Raw genomic sequence first — 22,761 nt, 5'->3', positions numbered from 1 at the left:
TCACAAATGTTTCTATTGGAAAGTACATTAATTCTATTAACACTGATAACTGAATCTAACATCTCAGAAGCCTTATTTCTTTTGATTTTACACTGTCTAATTCTAATACTGCTCTCATATGACCTGTTAATACCAAATCAATTTTTTTGAATGTTAGCAAGGTTTTGAAAGATATAAATAAATAACATAAAAAATATTCAGTAATTACAATAAAAATACTACTATAAAGCAGAGGTTTTTCACAATTCATTCATCTACAATATGAGTAATCTTTGTACGCTATCAACATTTTTTAACTTTAGTCCTATACATTTAATCACTACTTTCACAGATACAGTGATATTTGTGTAGAGCATGGGATCTTCAACAAATATTTGGAAAAATTTTCAATATTTATTTATTTTACTTTAAATTATATATTTTTGTAACTCTCATGGGAAAAAACATTGTAAACATTAGTTACAAAGATGGAATAAATGAAAGAAAAGCTTGGGCATTTATATAAACAAAATATTTACTGATATTCAAACATGATGTAGCTGCAGAATACTCAGATTATCAAACCTAAAAATTTAAGGTATTAAGGTACTTGGCACTAATTTTCTGCCAAAATTCTTCTGGATTGATAAGAGATTAGATTAATACAATTCATTTAAGTGAATCAGTTATTAGAAAAATCTACTCACTAATGAAAAACATATTTTAGGTTACAAAACTGAAAGCACTTAAAAACAAATTTATAAAATACGATATACAAATAATATTAATCTGGAAAATTACCCTTTAAAACCAAAATTATTGGATTGCTACTCTTTTTAACTTTCAATGAAAATTGTATTATTTTAAATTTTACTTTTTCTAAATTTTTGTGCAAAGAAAAACAATACAATCGGTAAACAAGAACAAAACTAGTAAAAAGCGGTCATACGTTTTAATTAGATATCTTACAGTTACGACGTACCACTTTTAAACCATAGTGCACTAATGAATGACTAATCTTAATCAATTTTATCTTGCTTCAGAAAACGTATTGACACAATACAGTGCGAAAAACAAGCCATTAATGAGAGAAAACCTGATCGAATCATAAAATAATAATCAAATTAACAAACAGTTAAATTAAATTATAAATTTTAACTGTTACATAAATATTACTCACTACTACACCAAACAAGGAAGTTACGTATCATCACTTGAGTAAATCCAATTAACCTTTAAACAAAATAAATTCTACTAAGATTACCTACCTCCTGACCAAATATTGTATTAGCAATTTGTAATAAATAATGGGATCTTATAAACTGACAGTGGCACTTCAATCACCTGACGATATGATGGTATCGATCTTCGTAATGAACTGTTCGGAAAACGTCAACTTGCCGCACATGCCTTATAAATATCAATTTAATTCTTTAGTATAGTTTGATTGAGAGATCAGCGAGTTAACGAAATAATTTCTTAGATTAGTTAATGGAGTAATGAAACCTCACTTAAACAAAATAAAAATGTTTAAATTAAAATATTCTATTTTAAGGCAAATTTTTGGGTTTTAACTTTAAATAATCTTCCTTTATTTGTGATATTTTAGTCAATCACCATGAATCACTGAGAATGACCACAAAAGCGTTATGACGTGTTTAAAAGAGAGAGATATATTAAAAGAAATTTGGTTGTTTTTTCTTTTTAAATTAACAATTTTTATAATTTTGTGTCATATTCAATACTAAATTAATTATGTTCAGTAAATAACTTATCTAAAGAATTATTTCAGAGTTTATCGAAATATTTTACTGAAACATATTTTAATATTTCCTTTAAATATAGTAATCTGTTATGACGAACCTTCGAACTTGTCACTTTCTGATACTCATTGGCCACCCTGCTAAGATTTAAACATTAAGGTTAGTTACGCCGATGTTGTTGGGTGGTCGGGTTCTGATAAGGTGTTCAGTTGTATTATCTGTACATGTTACTGAACGTATTTTACACTAAGTACAAGATGAAAAACGCATCAGTTTAATCTGTTAAAAATGATGCTTACCGAGCGTATATTATTGGGAAGATATATTCATATAGCCAGTGTTGTAGTAATATATTGGATAGTATCAATTGTGACAGTGTTTATCAATAAAACATTACTATCCATTAACAAAGTAGATGCCCCTTTTTTCATTTTTTGGTACCAATGTTTTATATCCGCGTTAATATGCCTTACGTTAAAACTACTATCAAAATGTTTTCCATCTCGAATATCTTTCCCGGAGGGCCAACCATTTAGTAAAAATGTAATGAAAAAAGTGGTGCCGTTATCATTTTTGTTTACGTGTATGGTTGGCTTTAATAATCTGTGTTTGAAACACGTCGGTGTACCATTCTATTATGTTGGTAGATCCTTAACTACTGTATTTAATGTAATTTTAACCTATGTCATTCTTAAAAAGAATACTTCGTTAGAGTGTATTGCATATTGTGGAGTAATTGTGAGTGGATTTTGGCTTGGTGTTTATCAAGAAAATGACAGTGGATCTTTTTCTGCCTTAGGGACATTTTTTGGTGTAATGGGTTCATTGTCGTTAGCTTTCTATTCAATTCATACAAAGACTGTGTTACCAGCAGTTAACAATCATATATGGTTATTATCATATTATAATAATGTCTATGCTTGCATATTTTTTATACCAATGATGATTTTTAATGGGGAAATAAAAACACTCATTGAATATGAAGATATTTTAACATTTAATTTTTGGAGTTTAATGACTGTAGGTGGGATTTGTGGTTTTTCAATAGGGTATGTGACATCATTACAAATAAAAGTGACATCTCCTTTAACTCATAATATATCTGGAACTGCTAAAGCATGCGCACAAACAGTAATTGCTACTTACTGGTATCAAGAACAAAAACCATGGCTGTGGTGGGTTTCAAACTGGATTGTTTTGGCTGGGAGTGCTGGTTATACAAGCGCAAAACAAAAGGAAATGCAAGAAAATTTCCTAAAACAGTTGCATAAATCATCAAATGTATGAAATATAAATGTTAATAACTTGAGTTTCTATCTAGTTTTATATATTCTAAGTATTAATTTAAAGATTTATTTTATTTTATTTCTGTGATAGAAATGATTTTATTAAAATAAATATGATCAGTGTCAATAACAAATTTACTAATTGTACAACTTATGCTTAGTTTGTTAACATTTATAATAAAATGAGCTAGTGTACATTGCTCACTACTTTTCAATAATCAGCCTGGTACACATTAGATGAATAATCTCTCGTTTTATTTACCGTTGTTCTTGTACTGTTAAGAACATTTTCAAAGTATTGTTTAGTGACATGTATTTGACTAGTCTGAACTAACACACTACCTGTGCTCTAAAATATAATCAACGCTAAGTATACTGTTGAGCTATGTAATACCATATTCTGTATCATGTTGTTCCTACAGGCTTATTTTCAGTAATAATGTGGTTATTGAATGTGTATGTTTAGCAGCCCCTTTTACTTATTCAATCCTGCTACAAGTTGTTATTCAAAGCCTCCCTGTAAAGGTATCTTCAACCTAGTGAACAAGAACTAGTTAATTTTCCATAGGTATAAATAGTCAAGTAAAGGAAATAAATTACTTAACTTTTTTGCATTGGTGAATCATACTTCTTATCTATTAGTTTATAATGTCTAAGAATTATAAACTAATAGATTGGTTTTACTATTAGATTATAAACTAATAAATTGGTTTATTTACATTAAACCAATGATGTACTTTGCTGACTTAGAAATTTACAAAAGTTCATTAAAATATAAACTATATTTATTGGAAAAGACTTGGCTACGTAGAAGGAAGATGTACTTTTTTTATAAGCTTGCTGAACCTTTATAATTACTATTTCTATAATTTGGTAGTACTATGGATCTGGGAAATTGTCATAAAGAAGGGAGTGACTTTTTTTATAATATAATTCAAACTTAATTAATAATTAAAACTGTTATTTTAATGATTATCAATATTTATAAAATGAATCATTTAACGCAATGAAACAGAATTTGACAATTGAGATCTTTCTGATTTGCCAATCCTCATTCTTTATTTTTAATAAAAATGTCTTACTTATTATTGTTGCATTAGTAAAAATATGTTAACAATAGAAAAAGTTACCTGTTATCGAATGTTATCAATTTTAAGTTAATATTTTTAAAACTTAGGCTAGAAAATGTAAAATAAGTACATAATGCTTTGAACTATGGGAACAATAAATACATTTTATTCATAAATTAGTTGATTATTGGTCATATTGTGTTTTAAATTAAAATTTATCAATATAATTGTTGAATTTATTAATATTTTTATCATAGTTAACTCTCGTATATGTCTAACTTATTACATATAATTATTATTTTCTACTTGTTAAAAACCAACTTTAAACATGCTTTTCCGTGTATGTATTATATATATAAAAATTAACTTTTTTTTTCTTTTTTTTTACTATTACCGGGTTAATGATGAATAAAAATCAAGAATATTTTTTTGATGTACATTATAATTAAAAATAAAGACTGAAGATAATTTAAAGACTGAGATACATGACTGTTGGCAAGTTCTGTCATTTTACCCTATTAGATCATCCTTTATTAATAGTAAATAAATATGTGTGAGTGTGTGCGCATATAAGTGCACGCACACGTGCATAAACATATAGTAATTTATAGCAATTTGTGCATAATTTCAGTGCATAAATTAATTGTAATATGTTTTTATTGATTAAAAATGTCACTTTAAGCTTTCATGTGTAAATTTAGTACTTGACTTTCACGTATAAAAAATCAGTTTATATATGTATTTACACTGATGAGCTGTTAGTAGCAATCTCATCAAAGATTTGTTATCATCGTTAACAAAAGATGAAGATAAAAAATACAACTTCGTTTAAAATTTATTACACTAATTTTATGTCAAATATTTTTGAATGAGTTTTGTTGGAAGGTTGTTTTACTTAGCATTGTTCTGCATCATACAGAAAATTAAATGTAGCTACTCTGTCTTATCGTTGAGTATTAATTTTACTCATGAAGATTTGTGTCATTTACATGACAATAGGCTGTTAATTTTTATTTGCCTATTTGTTTTTAATATTATTATTTTTTGAAAAATAATCTGTTCTTACTCACTGTGGTTGCTGATATACACAGTTATATTGCACATATAATTTTTTAGACCAACTGATGGTATGTTTATATTCCACAACATATTAAGCGAATATGTGACAATTCAAAAGGGAGAAACAGAAAACACAGTACTACTTACAGCAATTTGATATATCTACCTGACAGATTTTATGTTGCATCAGCAAGTAAAAAACAAAATCATAGATCCTTTTGAGATGCATAAGACACCAGATTGGTCTAGTGGTGAATGTGTCTTCCGAAATCAGCTGATTTGGAAGTCGAGAGTTCCAGCATTCAAGTCCTAATAAAGGCAGTTATTTTTATATGGATTTGAATACTAGATCATGGATACTGGTGTTCTTTGGTGGTTGGGTTTCAATTAACCACACATCTCAGGAATAGTCGAACTGAGACTGTACAACATTACATTTCATTTACACTCATACATATCATCCTCATTCATCCTGTGAAATACATGAACAGTAGGTAATTCCCGGAGGCTAAATAGGAAAAAGAAAGAAGAAAGATCCTTTTGAGGACTTTCAGAAAGCCATATCTATTGGCCATATAATATATTATTAAAAATATATAATCAAAAATTGGACAAATAAAACAATGGAAAACAGCTTTGTACCATGTAACTGATTTGTGATTAGTCCAAAAATAATCCTTAATTTCTTCAATAAATCATAGGGAAAAAATGTAAAAAAGTTACTCAGATAAAGAATGCAGCTGTCACTTTTATTCAACTGATCAGTAGGTTTTTAATTTAGTGTTATTTATGGTGCCAAAACATAAATAATTGATTGACATGCAGTTGTAATATAAACTTCTCCAGCCATGATGTGCAATGTTTCCATACAAAAAAGTCCATTGAATTATACTTCATGTAATTTTTTCATTATTGCTGGCTTGGGCATTTTATTTTCAACTTATTAGTATGGTACTTATGCTTTTAAAAATTCACAATAACATGCATATACAAAGAAAAGGTTTTGAAAGTCACTTTCTTACAGAAAGTTAGATCTGAATATAAGCTGTAGAAGTTAAGTTGTTTAAATTACATATTTTCATTTTGAATTCTGGATCATTTATTTGTACTTTTATTTTTAAACAATTTTAAGCACTCTTTAATAAAGTTTGTAGTAAATCACCTATCAAACATTTAAAAAAAAATTTACTATATAAAATAAGCTTTGACCTTTAAAGGAGTGTAACATTTTGTCAGTTGTTGAAGTTCTCTGGTATTAAGAATGTAAATTTTTTATAATACTATAATCATTAGAATGAATTGCTGGTAAATTGTTAGACATATTGTTTCTTCTGCACCATTATAAAAACAAAAAACCTATAATTGCTGTTGCTACAATTAAAGTCAAAAAATCAGTTTATCAGAGCTTCTAAAGATAATTAAAAAGTAAGTTCCAGTAAAATTGTTGTTTACTGAAATTGTTAAAATACATATTTATTATTCCATTAAATCATTTGCTCATGTTTTAATATAATTTTGTCAATACAAGTATTTATTTTACAACATTATGAAACATTCATAAATTTAAAAATATGGCTACAAAAATTACAGCCGTATAACTGCATGAAAATAAATAAAGTAAAACACATATTTCAGTTTTGTATAAACATTGATATATTATATTATCTGGATTACTTAGTGTAATTCATTACAAAATAAGAAAATAGTGATGTTAACATTTAGCATTATTTAAACATGCACACGCGTGTGTGAGTATGTATAGATTTCTCTTGAATGAATAAATATTTGTTATGAATTTTTAAAATGTTTTTTAATTTTATTAATGACAATTTTTACAAAATAAAAATAAATAGATAAAATTTATGTGTAAATGTAAACAGATGAAGAATTATTAAAAAATATCACTGCAGATGGGCTCAAGCCTGAAAAAGTTTTGAACATAAAAAAAGTAAAGGTAAGAGTGTTCTCTAATTCTGTACTTTGCGGAGGCTGAAAAAATATTATATTATGTATAGTTATTTAATGTACAGAGGAAAAAAAATGGACTATAAAAATTAATCTAAATAAATTAATATATCTATGTATATTTTATATTTATATATACAATTTTTCAAAATTATAATTAACCTATTCAGTTTTTTAAGTATTAAAGTATAAACAAGATAAAAAAAAAGTAATTATAATTTATGTTAATGCACATCATATTCAATATTGTGTATAAATATTCTGAACCCTGATGTATCCTTGCTCAGTTATGACTGTAACTGTACAAAACTTATGTCATGTACCAAAAAACCTGCAAAATGGATCAAAATTTTGTTTGGTTTTTCTGTATGTACTTCCTTATAACAAGGTTAACAATGTTAGAAGTATTTTTGTTATGTACTTAAGAGACAGTAATAAATTTTAAAACCCACCAGATTGGGCTAGTGGTGAACGCATCTTCACAAATCAGCTGATTTTAAGTCGAAAGTTCCAATGTCCAAATCCTAGTAAAGGCAGTTACTTTTCTATGAATTTGGATACTAGATCTTGGATACCAGTGTTCTTTGGTGGTTGGTTTCAATTAACCGCACATCTGAGAAATTGTTGACCTGAGACTGTACAAGACTACACTTTACTTACACTCATATCATCCTCTGAAGTAATACCTGATGGTGATTCCTGGAGGCTAAACAGAAAAAAAAGGAATATATTTAAAAAAACTTATGAACCTACTTGCACAATTGAGCTGAAATTTCCTAACATATCCCATGTTTGTTTATCTTAAATTCCATGTTTTATCGTTCTCAATTTTGATTCATACAAAAACTAGTAAATGTAAATAATTTTTTCTTTATAAGCAGGAAAGCGGTCTGAAGTGATTTTATTACGGAGGGATATTATATACCAATAGATTAAGAAAAAAACATGCTTTAAAATGAGTTGCTAATCAAATTTTTATGACTTCTCACTGATTTATTGACTTCAATAGCAGGTTTTTTTTGCGTTTGTTTAACCCTCAGGACCAGCTTTGGTATTGCTTCAGAGTATGAAATGAATGATTTGTAGCATGTGTGAAAATGTCATGCCTGGTTGGGATTGAAACCTGGGACCTCCGGATGAAAGGCTGAGACACTACCACTCGCACCACGGAGGCCGGCTCAATGGTAGGTTTGTCCTTTCATCAATGCACTTTAATTTTTAGCAATAATAAAATAAACTGGTTCATTTTACTTCTTAATAATTTTCTGTTCCCTAGAATTTATTGTACATATTTATTAATCAGTTTACAGAATTTGACAATATTAATTATTTTTACAAGGTTTATAAATATTTCCCTCTTAAGGTTATTGTCCATTAAGTTTCTTGACTATTTTAAAATTTTGATTTTTGGATTTCAATTTGGTAATTTAATTTTTATGTTAATCAAAATTAACCCATTAATTCCCAAAAGGTTTCTTGATCCAACATCTTTTCCAAATTAAGCACAGGTCTTTGAATGTTTTTTACTATTCATTGTTGAGTTATTCATCATTATTGCCCATATTGCTTTCTAATTTTTGTTGATTTTAAAATTTAGTAAGGTTTACTTCTATACAATGATGTCATCCACTGTCAGAAAACGTTTTTTTTTGTTTTTGAAGCATTAAAAATATTCTCTTTTATTAAACTACCCCATATTACTCACCTGCATTAATCATCTAATCTCTCTTTAAAATACTTAAAAGTACTGTTTCAGGTTTTACTTCTTACCATTTGATTCGCTTGATTAAGATTTTAATTTTTACTCTTGTTTATACCATTATATTTATTATAATCTTAATTATGTGTGGTTTGCTATTGTCAAGTAGAACTCTTTATCTTGCCGTAGTCCAATGGTTGATTTCAGTCAGAAAAATTTAAACTTTGCATTGTTACTAGATACCTTAATCAAACATTCATAAGTGACCTGACAGTAGACATCACTTTTGAAAATTACATAGACATTCCAGAGATTAATAAAAGTCCCAGGTTTACTACGAAAAATAACTGAAGTTACTTAACGTCATCTGAGCCAGTTGTACCATTTCAAATTAGCTAGCCAAACTCACCAAAATTCAGGTAATATTCAACTCGAAAAGTGACACCTTCACTTCGTTCATTAATGTGACTGGTCATATAATACATGTATATTATTAATTTAAGAGAAAGTAACTTGATGGCATTTATTTTTACATATTAACTTGAACAGTTTAATAGCAATACATTAATAACAACAGTTTAATAGAATCCATTCTATAATAATAATTTATACACACTGTCTCTGCTCAGTGAGGGGGAAGAATTTATTGCACTAAGGTTAGAATAAAAGCTCTTGTAAGGTACTGTTTGATTTGTCATTTAAAATTAATCATTTTTTTTATTTTAATATTGTTTACTGTATGAAAGTGGTGAGATAAAATTATATTTTGAACTGTTAAAACTCAACCATATTTTGAAATCAAAATTTGTTTGATTTTTAACAAATATATTTGTTTGGCCACAGCACAAACTAATGTCAGCGTGGTATTTTAAATAGTTTTATCTGTAAATTAAAATTAGACATTACTCTAATAAATAATATATGTGTTTATAATTTACAGGTAGAAACAGGATGCTCAATATCCGGAAGTATAAATTACTAGTTTGGCAAGAAAGTAATTTCAGTTTTGAAGTATGAAATAAAACTCAATTTTTTATACAAAGAATCAATTATATATTTTTTATTTTGTCTGATAAAATTTTGCCATCTTTCTGGCAATTTCATGATCATTGAACTTCTGGTCCTCAACCAAAAACTGAACCAAGTGCAATTTCAGGTCATCACTGGTAAAAGTTTTACCATTCAAAGAGTTTGGCAAACTTCAAAATAAATGGTAATCTGATAGTGGAAGATCAAGGCTATATAGAGTATGAGACGTAATTTCCTGACCGAGCTTCAATAATTTAACTAGAATTACAAAAGATGTGTGAGGCCTTGCACTGTCTTGGTAGAACACAATTTCTTTGCGACTTGCCAATTCTGGCTGTTTTTCTTTGATTGCTTATTCCAGTTTCATTAGTTGTTGGCAATAAAACATCTGAGTTGATCATTTGGTTTCTTGGAAGCAGCATAAAATACACAACACTTTCGTAATCCTACTAGATTGACAACATAATCTTTTTGTTATGCAATTCTGCTTATGATGTGGCTTGTGCTAGTTCATCACGCTTGCACCATGATATTTTTTGATTAATGATATCATAGACGACCCATTTTTCATCACCCTTAATGCATTTATTTTGACTTCATTGTGTTAAGATGCATATCACAAATATATGAATATTTGCGATAAATCATCATTGCATTAAGTGAATCTCTTAATTCATGTAAAATCCTAATATCGACCTTCTGAATGAGTCTAAGACTGGTGAAATTTTCAATTGTTTTGTGTGATATATTTAATCTCTGCAACCTCTCCCACAGTTATATGATGATCCGATTCAATTATGGGTTTGATTTAGTTTTCATTAAATTCAATATATCAATCAGAACGTTGATCATCTTTGAGTAAAAAATCTTCAGAACTGAATTTTTTTAACTGATTCTGACATTGGGTTATGTTACCCCAATCAACACCATAAACTTCATGTATCTCTTTGTGAACCTCAGTAGCTTTATTGAAATAAAAAAGTAAAATATGTTGAAAATGTTCATTTTTGCACTTCATTTTAAAATTGACCATAAACTAACAGGTGCAAACAAAATTATGTGCAGATTTGCTTCTCAAGTGTGTTGAAAAGTGACAGCTATCAAATCCTAAAAGAAAAAAAAATCATAACATTGACAGAATTCCTTCAAAACTATCCATTTGTGAAGACTGAAATTACTCTCTTGCCATCCCCAGTTTTTAGTAATTAAGATAGACTTAAGAACAATAGAAAAATGTAAATGCCTCACCCCATTAAGTAAGAGTTTATTATATATGTTGCTGAGAACAAATAAGCATGCTGTAAATATAATTCAGAAATAAGTATATCATTATGAAATATTTTCCTCTTGTATTCTGACTTGTAAAATGCCTGAACCACATGAGAAAGGTAGAATGAAAGAAAATTAATTCTACTGTTGTAAAACAGTCATTCATGAATTAGTAATAATTAATTAGTGAAAACCTTGTATTAATCTGAGTAGTGGTAATCAACTAATAATATGGTTTAATTGTAATTTTTATCCTCAACAAATAGAAGAATTAAACTTAAATACTGTAGTAATAATAAATACAAAAACCTGAAGTAAAAATATAACAAAGTGATTATTAAAAATGAACAGAAACCAGACTACAAAAAACAAACAAGTAAATTATAAATAACAATTAAATAAAAAAACAAATACAAGTAAATTATAGATCACAGCTAAATAAACAAGTATATTATTTTTTTAAATATTATAATTTTATTTATGATTCGTTTTACAAATGTATGTAAATTTTTTTTTTAATATCTTTTAGGAGATAGTTATGCAGTAACGTTTTCTATGGCACTTGGTGTAGTTTAATGGTGCCAGTCTTAAAAATATAAAACATTATATCTTTTTAAGACGGGCATCAATAAAAACAGTGTTGCTGGTAATTCTGTTGTAGAATATGTTTAATTAATTCTAAAAAAAAAAAAATCTGATGGTAGAACACATAATTTGAAAGCGAGTTGACAATTATTTAAATTTTATCTTGATTTGACATGCTGGTACATGAATATTATTTAAATTATAAAAAAAGGAAGAAAAAAAATGCAATTTATAATTCTAGATTCTTGAACTAGAATGAGGATTTCAAAAACACATAGATTTTTGAGGTTAAAGCAGTCTTTTTATTGAGATTTATTTCATTGTCTTTATATACAGATTTTTTGATATGCTATTTAGGAGAATGAAAATTTTGTAACATGATCCCCAATCAAAATATTAAAACCAAATTGAAGTTTATTTAATTATTACAATTTAATTACTATTTTCTTCATTTTTGCAAGTTCTAATTTCAAACTGTTTCCAGTGATTAAAAAATAAATTAAATAAGTTTATGATTAATATTTTTGCAAGTATATGTGCTGATAATAAATAAGATGGTGAGAAAGATGTGCAAAATCTCATCCATTGACAGTACTCTGTCATCTGCATATTTTAATAAACTTGTATGAATGCATTTTAATATTTCATCTTTGTAAATATCTGTGCCATCATTGGTTCAGTTATCTTACAGCACTGTAGAGGAAGTGGTACTTGCACACAAACTAGTACGTTATAGTAAGTTTTTTAATTTGTCTCTAAATCGTTTAATTTATAGTAGTAAATATTATTAATTTTTAATATTAGTCATCATGAATTTCATTATTTTGAATAATTTAATGGTAATTTTTTATATTACTTTTAAAACTTCATCAGAGAGGTCTTTCTAATAATATATTGATAGAAAAATGGTGGAAGGCGGTAAATGCCATGAGCAGTATTGAAAACCCCAACAAATATTTTCATGATTATTTCTAGTAAATTAACATTTTTTTTTTACTAATAAAGCTATGTTTCAATGTTAATATTCCAAGAGAATTATTTAATATGTATGTATATTTTTAGTATTTATGATTTAAGACTAATTTTATATTGTAATTGATAATTTTTGGATTGGAGAAACCTTTTCTTTCTTTCTTTTTCCTGTTTAGCCTCCGGTAACTACCGTTTAGATAATACTTCAGAGGATGAATGAGGATGATATGTATGAGTGTGAATGAAGTGTAGTCTTGTACATTCTCAGTTCGACCATACCTGAGATGTGTGGTTAATTGAAACCCAACCACCAAAGAACACCGGTATCTACGATCTAGTATTCAAGTCCGTGTAAAAATAGCTGGCTTTACTAGGACTTGAACGCTGTAACTCTCGACTTCCAAATCAGCTGATTTGGGAAGTCGCGTTAACCACTAGACCAACCCGGTGGGTTGGATTGGAGAAACCTGACATTCATTATCTTCTTTCTTTTTTTATTATTAAGTCATCAGTTATATGACTGGTTTGATGCTTTTCTTTACTCCATTCTGTTCTGTGCTAATCTTTTTACTTAAAACATAATTACTTCATCTTAACCAATTCATTTAAAATTTTTGCCTTCTACATCCCTCTCATGACCCTACTAATATACTAAACTTGGATATATATAGTATAATAATATTTTTTAAGCCTCTGCAAAGTACAGAATTAAAGACTAGTTTTTTAATGTACAGAGGAAAAAAATAGACTATAAAAAATTTAATTTAAATAAATTAATAATATTTATATATATATTGTCGCAAAATGACTTTGACGGCTTATGGCATCTTATGGTCACTCCTAAAAAGGTCTGTTTTTATGTTTTGCAAGGTAGCTCTGAGAAGAACTGTTAGGTCTGGAAGCTGATCTCTGGCAATGTCAGCTTGGCTGTAGTGCAGAGTTGTAATTAGTTAAGCTAAATTGAGCTCATGTGATGAATTAATCATAAAAAAATACAGTCAGATTATATCCTTGATCCTTTCTTACTCTTTTGTGAATCAAAGCTTTTCTTGTCATGATCAGTCTTCCAAACATTTTTTTTCTCATTCTTCTTGTACATCTGTTTGTGATACCGTCTTCCAAATTGCTGTTCTAAATTATATTCATGACAAAACTAATAAAATATTCATATTTTTATGAATGAAACTGATGGAATTATAACATGGAAATATCAAAATGACAATCAATAAAATAAATGTCAATTTTTTAAAACCAAGAAAACAGGATTGTTTCAAAACTTATAAAATTAGATAAAAGTAACTGAAAAATTAATTTCAAAAACACACAATATACAGTTCAAGAAAAATATTTTAAAAACCTAACTAATTAACTAAAATATTTTTAAAATATTAATTTTTCTTGATTTGATTAATGTAAAGAATAAGCAGGATTTTTTCCTGGAGATTATTAATTTTTAATATTCTACTGGTTATAAAGAAATTAAATTAATATTTAAACTAGTATAGATGAATATTAGACTGAAACAAGATTATTATAACTGGCGTAAAATAATATTACGCTGAAAAATGTTACATTTGTATTTCTGTTTTTTGATCAGTAAATTCTTTAAGAAATTTGATTTTTTGTGTTAGTTTTTAAAAATAATTTTGTGAAATTTAATTGGTTAAATTTAAATAACATTCTATTCAATAAAAACTTTTAATTTATATTGTATTCAGCAAAAAAAAACTGTTGCAAACTAACTGACGTAATACAATATAGGTTACCTCAAAGGTTGTGCATTATTATTATTATTTGATGTTAAAACAGAAATTAATAAAACGAATGTTTTGAGACATAATTTGTAGGTAATTAATTATATACTGTATATTATTGTACTGAATAAGTTTCTTGTAATAATTTGACAAAAAACTGAAAAATTGGTGACTTCCCTAGTATTTTTATCAAATATTATAGTGACATACCTTATAATGTTCCCTAATCATAAACAATCTGGTTAGGTAGGCATTATGTTAAATGTAGTGTAATGAAAATAGTGGTAACTTTTATTGTAATTACTAAGTTATGTACATTTTGCATTTTTACTTCCTTGTATGAAGTAAAGGAAGTATCCCTGAATCCATTACGACTAGTTTCGGTGTGACGTTTGTACATGCGTATGTATCTTGCATAACTCAAAAACTATTAGCCAAAGGATGTTGACATTTTGGATTTAGGACTGTTGTAACATCTAGTTGTGCACCCCCCTTTTGATTGCAATCCAGTGTCCAAAATAAAAAAAAAAATTGGATTTTTGACTTTTTCTTAACTGCAGTAATAAGCCCTCATTGAGAGCTTTTCAATGATATGTCATAAGTGATACTTATTTTCATTGGTTCCAGAGTAATAGCCAAATAACATTTTAATTAATGAAATATTTGGATATTACAAGGCACATCGGTTCATCAAATCGGACTTCCTCTTTTTTTTTTATTAAATACTAGTATAATTATACTGATTGTAAAAAAAATTATGATAAATAATAATTCAATAACAATAAAAAAAAAATAATTAAATAAAATTTTATGTACTTTTCATTTAAAAAAAATGTGTATATGTAATTTAATAGGTGAACAAGAAAGTCATGTGGTATCTACATTAGATTTTTTTCTTTGTTTATGTTTAACAATGAGTATAAGCGCAAATAGATTTATAAATTATTTATTTTCTGAAATTTTATATAACTTTCAGTTGTAAATTACAAGAAATAATGTACCAACAATGGCTATATTGGTTACAGTATTTTAATTTTATCCTTTCATTTTTCCTGTAAATGAGAAAAAACTAGACTTTTTGTAAATACACTGTTTAATAAATATTTAAAAGCATTTGTTTATGAATTGCAAATTGAATCTTGTTTGATTTTCTATAATAATTGTACTACTACTATACACTTCACAAATTACTGAACTCTGAAAACAGGAGTTATCATGCACCCAATTAAAAGATACTAATCAGTATGTTATTGTGAATGAATACTTCAACTACTGCTCTGTATCTAATTACAGTTATTAGGTATTTTACATTGAGCTTTTCATACTTATTAATGAACTTGACTGAACACTGAAAAAAAAAATTGCTCAAGTTTTATGCTTGTCATTTGCTATATTTCTTTATTTGATATTTATATGATGTGGAGATTGTACAGAAAATTTTGTTGTTTTGCTGACAAGTATATAATATGTTTTAAATATTATTATTTAGTAATTAAATATTGTTTTAATAGTTGGCATATAATGTAAAATGAAACATTATTACATAAGTGTGATCTATCACAATACATCTTACGAAATCAACATTAGTATGAGAGGCTGTGCAGAAATTTAAGCGAAATTAAGTTAATGATTTGTTATTATTTTGTTTCTTTTTTTTAAAGAAATATATATTTTTTAAATAACTGCTTTTTTAATAATAAGTTAATTAGAATTTTTTTTGTTACAGTATCATATTACCCAATCAAGAAACAAGCCTATATTACAAAATAAAAAAATGTATTAATAAATCTTTATTTATGGGCATGTTAATTCCTTAACAATAAATGGCAATGGTGCTTTTCTTTCGGTTGTTATAATATAGGTTGAATCCTTATGAGGCTTGAGATTTTCACATGTTATTTACCATTAGCAGGTGTATGTATTGTCCACCAAGTTGGACTATTGGTGAACTCATCACCAATCAGCTGATTTTGAAGTCTAGATTTCTAAGTTGCCTTTACTAAGATTTGAACCTTACTAGTTATTTTTAGTTAGATTTATTAGTTACTTTTATACAGATTTGAATACTAGGTCATGGATACCGGTGTTCTTTGGTAGTTGGGTTTCAATTAACCACACATCTCAGGAATGGTCGACCTGAGACTGTACAAGACTACACTTTGTTTACATTCATCCTTGAAGTAGAACCTTATGGTGTTTCTGGAGGCTAAACAGAAAAAGAAAGGCGCATGTATTACCCTAAGTTATTATAAGTTTTTAAGTAATGCATGTTTCTGCAGAGTAAATAACTTTTAATTTGCTTTTTTTCTAAACAACACAAATTTATATATTATGTATTAAAAGTTCAATGATGTTTAGAATAACAAATAAAGTGAAATGCTAAAGACACAGTACAAGTATCAAGTTTAATGACTTGAAAATATAGATACAATGCTGTTAAGTTCTGGCATAGTTAAATCAGGCGGCTATGTGCAAGAGTTTCTTACTGACAGATTCTTAAGAGTTCATAAATCCTTTAATATATAATTTGTATAAAAAAATTACAATGTGACATTTGATTTAAACTTATATGTTTTGTTAAATGTAGTGAATATTCTACATTGTCTTTATTATGGGTAAATTGTTACTTATACGTGTACCTATAATTTTATTAGTGTTTACAGGTATATTACTGTTAATATATGAAATTTAATTCATAGTATAAAGGGTATAGCTCTATTGAAATATATAACCATTTAAAATCTTTAACTTGTAACTTAACTGTTAAATTCTGAAAGAGTAAATTCAGTTTGTATATATATATACACACACAAACAAAATATAATATAACATAATTTGTATATATATATATATATATATATATATATATATACGCATTTTTTTGTAATATGAAATTTTATACATGTGATTTTATAATTAGTTACATTTTTTAGAATTACATTCATAGTACAATACTTTGTTTTTTTTTTAATATTATTTTCTCTATTGAAGGTTGTTTGTGATGTGATCTTTTTATTTTTATGTTACTACATCCTTATATGAATAAATTATATAAAGCATTGTAAATTGAAATAAATAATACTGTACTAATTAATTTTTTTTTTTTAATCATTATCAATTAAGCAAATTATTATGTAATTAGTAATGTATAATAAGTGGTATGCATGTTACTATAGGAAAGGTGTTTGCTATGAATTTACAATATCTGAAGTTGGATTGCATAATAATAATCAGATGAAATGAACTTAGAATGTACATGAATAGAAAGTCGGCTAAGTTTTGTAAACTAATGGTAAAAACATTTGTCTCATTATCTACCAACTCATATTTCTTCACTGATCACCACAACAAACGATAAAATTTTTAAATTATTAAATTACTTGCTTTCAGATTAATAGAATTTTTCTTTCAAATATCTTTAGGAACTAATTACCAGGTCTTTCCTCACAAAATATCTGGTACTGTGCTGTCAATTGCACTAGTGTTAAAAAATTCCAAAAGCATGCAATCAAGTAATTTATTCACCTTATGTTGTCTTTCTTAATCTATTATAGAAACAAAATACAAATAAAATTACATTAATCACAGCATCCAAATTTTACATATACCATATAATAACTAATAAATAAACCTGAACAATTTTATTTTGATTGACATATATTTTATATTGGTGTAATAATATAACTGGTTGGTGTTATTTCGAGGATAAAAAAAATCAAATATGACAATATAATAAGTGAACATGAAATTTACAAACACACTTTATATAAAATAAACCAAAAAAAAAAAAACAACAAAGATGACTACATAATTTGATTACTTATTAAGGGGTCTCCTAACTTTTTTAACAGAGGTGCCATTGGCAAGAGCGTTACCAGATATTCCACTAATGAAGGTACTGATAATTAGACCCAGGATGATTTTGGAAGAGTTCGTCAATTTGGAAGTCAATGGTTTAATATATGTCTCTATTAATGTTAAGATACGATAAATTTATATAAACCTGCAGACTTAATGTATACTTCATAAATAATCTCTTTTTAGTATCTATTTATACTACGTGTGCTGAAAGTTTGCTGTGTCTAGTGTAATAGTCATGCAAAAAACATACTTTGCCTGCTCATATTCATTTCTTATTTTCAATTTTATACATGATTATACATGATTATATATGATATAAATTTATTAACTCCATGTATTAATTTATATGTATTTTATTTTTGTTCTTGTTTTTATTTCACTTATATTACTTTACAAGTAAATGCTAATAGAAAAACTATTACTAAATCTTCATCGCCGAAATCATCTTCAGTTGTAGATGAATAATCACCATCTTCTTCACCACTACTTTCTCGTAAATTGATAACAAATTCTTCTTCAACATCAACTAAATGTTCTTTCTCCAAATATTAATCTTTTAGTTTTTTCACATTCGCAGATATCAGTGACCAGTCTTTATTATTTAGAAAGTTTTTCTTGCACGTAGCATAACTGCGACATTTAACTTGAACATGACATTACCTTCTGCCACATATCTTTTTATGTTTGCCCATATCATTTTGATAGGGTTCAGATTTGGTTGATATGTTGGCAGGTAAATGGCTGTGTAACTGTGAGCTTCAAGAAGGCAATCCAAAATATACATCTTATGCCTTGTTACTAGTTTTTAACGTTCTGATCTAGCATTTTAGGATGAAGTGGTAATTGCTTTTCCTAAAATTAAGATACCATTTTCGATTTCTTAGATTTTGTGGTAGGTGCCTTATCGTACTGATTATTATGGTGCTCATCATTATCCAGCATTACAACTGATCACAGGGGTAGATTTAGACAAGAGTTTGTTTTTCACCCTTTTCATAAAATTTTCAGAATTCATGTTGTCATGATAATCCCCACTTCACATATCAGCAGAGCGTTGTTTATGCATCTCATCTCACTGTGCATGATTACTGCATGGTTTTCTTTTGATAGAGGATGATGTATGCCCTGATCAGAATTGTCCAATAATGTTTCATTTGAGATATGAGAACATAAAACATACATTTCATTTACATGAATAGGACATTTTTCTTCTCTGTAACATTTAATACATTTTAAATAACATATTCTTTGTTCTTGTATTTCATGGTTTTTGATGAAAATATTTCTATTATTTTTTTGTTTTTCTCCATCAAAATGCTATAAATTTCAAAATTTTCCTGATACCATACACCACCCTGAAAAATAACAGCCTCTTTGTTATTACAAATAAAATCATAAACAATATGCCTAACTAAACATTTATTGAAACTGTCTAAATTAGTAATTCTGTTTATATTTTTTCAGGCTTGAAACGAGCATTCACCCTCCAACAACCTATTCTTTTCTTTTCTAACAGTCCTGCCTGAAACCCCTCATACAGCAGCAGTTCTCTCTATAGACTTTTTCACAGGAATAATAAATGGTAAGCTTAGAACCACCTCTTCTTGAAACTGTTTGGTCTCTCTCTCCAAAAACTAAAATTCTCTTTCCATAAACTATTAATGTTCCATATAATCTCTCGAGCTTTACTATGGAGAGTTTTCTCTCTTAAATATTGATGTAAACCCTCTATAATTGTTCAGAGAACACTAAAAATATGCAAGAAAATAAATATTCACTAATATTAAAATGGAACTACAAAAATATTATACGCAGGATAAGCACTCCAACATATGAAAAACCAAAATACAAACGAGTATGAAAAATTAACTTTACGTGGCACAACTACTTTACAATTAAACTGTATCAACAAGATTCTTAATGCGTTTGCATTTTATGTACAAATGTGTCATGTTATTAGATATATGTAACTGGATGATCTCATCTGGTTAGATAGTACAAATCCCTCAATTAACCACACATCTCAGGTATGGTCGAACTGAGAATGTACAAGACTACACTTCATTCACACTCATACACATCATCCTCTGAAGTATTATCTAAATGGTAGTTACCGGAGGCTAAGCAGGAAAAGAAAGAAAGGAAGAAGATAGTACAAATCCTGCCTAAACCAACCGACAAGTTCGATTGACAAAGTCAGAGGTAAACCTTCAGCTCACTTAGTATACACACTATAAAATGGTTAATGCTGCTTTACTTAAAAAACTTTAGTTACTAAATTAGATATAGGTAACATTAATAGCTAATAAATAAATAAATAAAGTATTAATATTAAATTTTTTAATTTATGTTATTCATTATTCTCATGAATAAACTATTATTTAAAAGTCCTTTGTTTACTGTTAAGTCCAGGGTTTGAATCCTGAGCAGTTATACACATGTAAATTCATCTTCTACCAATAAAAATGTATAATTGACCATTATCATGCAGTTGACAAAATAAATAAATAAATGTTTTGAAGTGTTTATTAGGTGATAAATTTTCTTTTTTATAATTTAAAATACTGTAAACAATTTAATATTAATTAATTTAACCTGGATAGTACAAAAGTAGTATGTTGGGGATATGAGCATTCTTAGAAAAATCTAACTAATACTATAATTAATTTGTATAATATTTACATTCTTAATTTGTTGTATTTTAATTTTACTTTATAAAACTCTGTAAACCTTTAGCACTCAAAATAAGTGGTTATTATTGCTAATCAGTAGTTTCTGTATCTGGCTTTAGATGATCTACTTGCAATCTATAATTATGATGAATTTTTAAATAATAGTTATGTAAAATCATAATCTTTATAAAAACAATTGGCTGGTGAAGGTCAGACAGTAGTACTCTTTCCGAACTTCCTACATATAACTATTTTTGATGGGACTAATTGCAATTATGTTATACACACAAAGCATATCACATAAATGCAGTGTGCTTTAGAATAAAATTTAATTTTGTAATTTGGATTAATAAAAGCTTTACATTTCTTATTTTAAAGTTTTAATGAACCAAATTATAATTAAAACAAAATTTGATCATTTTTAGCAGAAAATATGCAGAAAAAATAGCAGAAAAAAAATCATAAAATTTAATATGATGTAATTATAGATTAATTAATTTAATGTGATGAAAATCAATAGATGTAGAATTTAATTGCTGTATACCTTTATGATAAAAACTTAAAATATATTTCACTGTATGTAAAATAAAATACGTTTTAATCTTATTTAAATCATTTAAAAATACAATAATCACATTGCTCCTTAAAAATGATTAAGGCATTAATAATTATTAAAAATAATAATTTAATATTTACAATTAAAAATATATTAATAAATTCAATGTTATTAAAAATATACTATGATGAGTTTAAATATGCAATAAATTTTATCGTCTTCATTTGATACAATTACTTCTTGTGTTGCTACAAACTGTTATTTTAGAGTAGTATTAGGTTTACTCAGTAAAATTCCTTTACTTAGATATATATAGCATAAACTACTTTTTATGTAGATTTTGAACATGAAGAAACTATTTACTAACATTTTTCTTAAAAATATTAAACTGATCAAAATAAAATAAAATTTGAAATCACAAGTGATGTAATTTATTAAAATGGATATTTACATGTACTAAGATAATATTAATATAATGAATTAGGAAATAATTTTATCAAACTATGAACATTTGTGCAAATAATAAAAAAGCTATTAAAAATACCATAGCGTCCAGATTATCTATCATAATTATGTTTTTGATTACAAAACTAATGTTTTAGATGTCAAATAGAATTACTTAAACAAACACAATGACCTAACTACAAGGTAATTAAATTTCAAATGTTTTATTGTTACAAAATAATCTAATATCTTGTTAATTAAGCAATTTAAAAAATACAAATTTGATCTAACACCTTTACAAAGATCATTTATTTGCTAGAAGAGAGCAAATTTTTGTAGTGAAAAAATAATAATAAAGTAGTAACAAATAATCACAACTATTTATAATCTACAGCCAGCAGCATAGTATAATACTAGAATAGGAGTAGACAAGGTGGGGAAGGGTATGAATATCAATCACTATTTCATATTAAAAATACAATAATTACATATTATATGAGTATATTACATACATAGGTGCATGTTTATCTCAAAATCACTCAACATTTTCACGGTATTAATAATTCCTTAACTTAATTAAGGAAGGATAAAAATGCATTTACTGTAATTTAAACCATATGGTGTGGTTTTGCATTTCACAAAAATTTGCATAGTTTTTTTTGTAGTCGCTGCCACTCCACCACATAAGTCGACAAGAAATCAAACATTTTTTTTTATCATATTGTAAAGAGAAAAAGACATAAGAATAAGGAGTAAACAAAGGTTAATAAGGTCATTTAATAATAGAGTAGACAAATA

At 26.9% G+C, this 22,761-nt stretch overlaps 2 protein-coding genes across 4 annotated transcripts in view; one reads left to right on the top strand and one right to left on the bottom strand.

Moving 5' to 3' along the window:
- Positions 1-1,376, bottom strand: part of Syx7 (syntaxin 7) — a 29,520-nt gene extending 28,144 nt beyond the window's left edge. Inside the window, exon 1 of one of the 3 annotated variants that reach the window (XM_075373673.1) lies at positions 1,248-1,376. The gene's annotated coding sequence lies outside the window, so the exon portion shown is untranslated. The other 2 variants (XM_075373675.1, XM_075373674.1) reach the window with 2 other exon arrangements.
- Positions 1,377-1,894: 518 nt separating this feature from the next.
- nac (GDP-fucose transporter nac) lies at positions 1,895-6,961 on the top strand. Its single transcript, XM_075372826.1, has one exon. It carries the CDS (start codon positions 2,031-2,033, stop codon positions 3,027-3,029), a length of 999 nt encoding a protein of 332 aa, XP_075228941.1. The 5' UTR covers positions 1,895-2,030; the 3' UTR covers positions 3,030-6,961.
- The last annotated feature ends 15,800 nt before the right edge of the window (positions 6,962-22,761 follow it).

This window comes from Lycorma delicatula, chromosome 8 (assembly GCF_047948215.1).
Source record: "Lycorma delicatula isolate Av1 chromosome 8, ASM4794821v1, whole genome shotgun sequence".
Classification (NCBI taxonomy): Eukaryota; Metazoa; Arthropoda; class Insecta; order Hemiptera; family Fulgoridae; genus Lycorma; species Lycorma delicatula.
The sequence above is the reverse complement of the archived record's forward strand: the minus strand, read 5'-3'. Positions and strand labels throughout refer to the sequence as shown.

What these genes read in the sequence shown, in the direction of transcription:
- nac (XM_075372826.1), top strand. Translation starts at nt 2,031, where the DNA reads ATGATGCTTACCGAGCGTATATTATTGGGAAGATATATTCATATAGCC.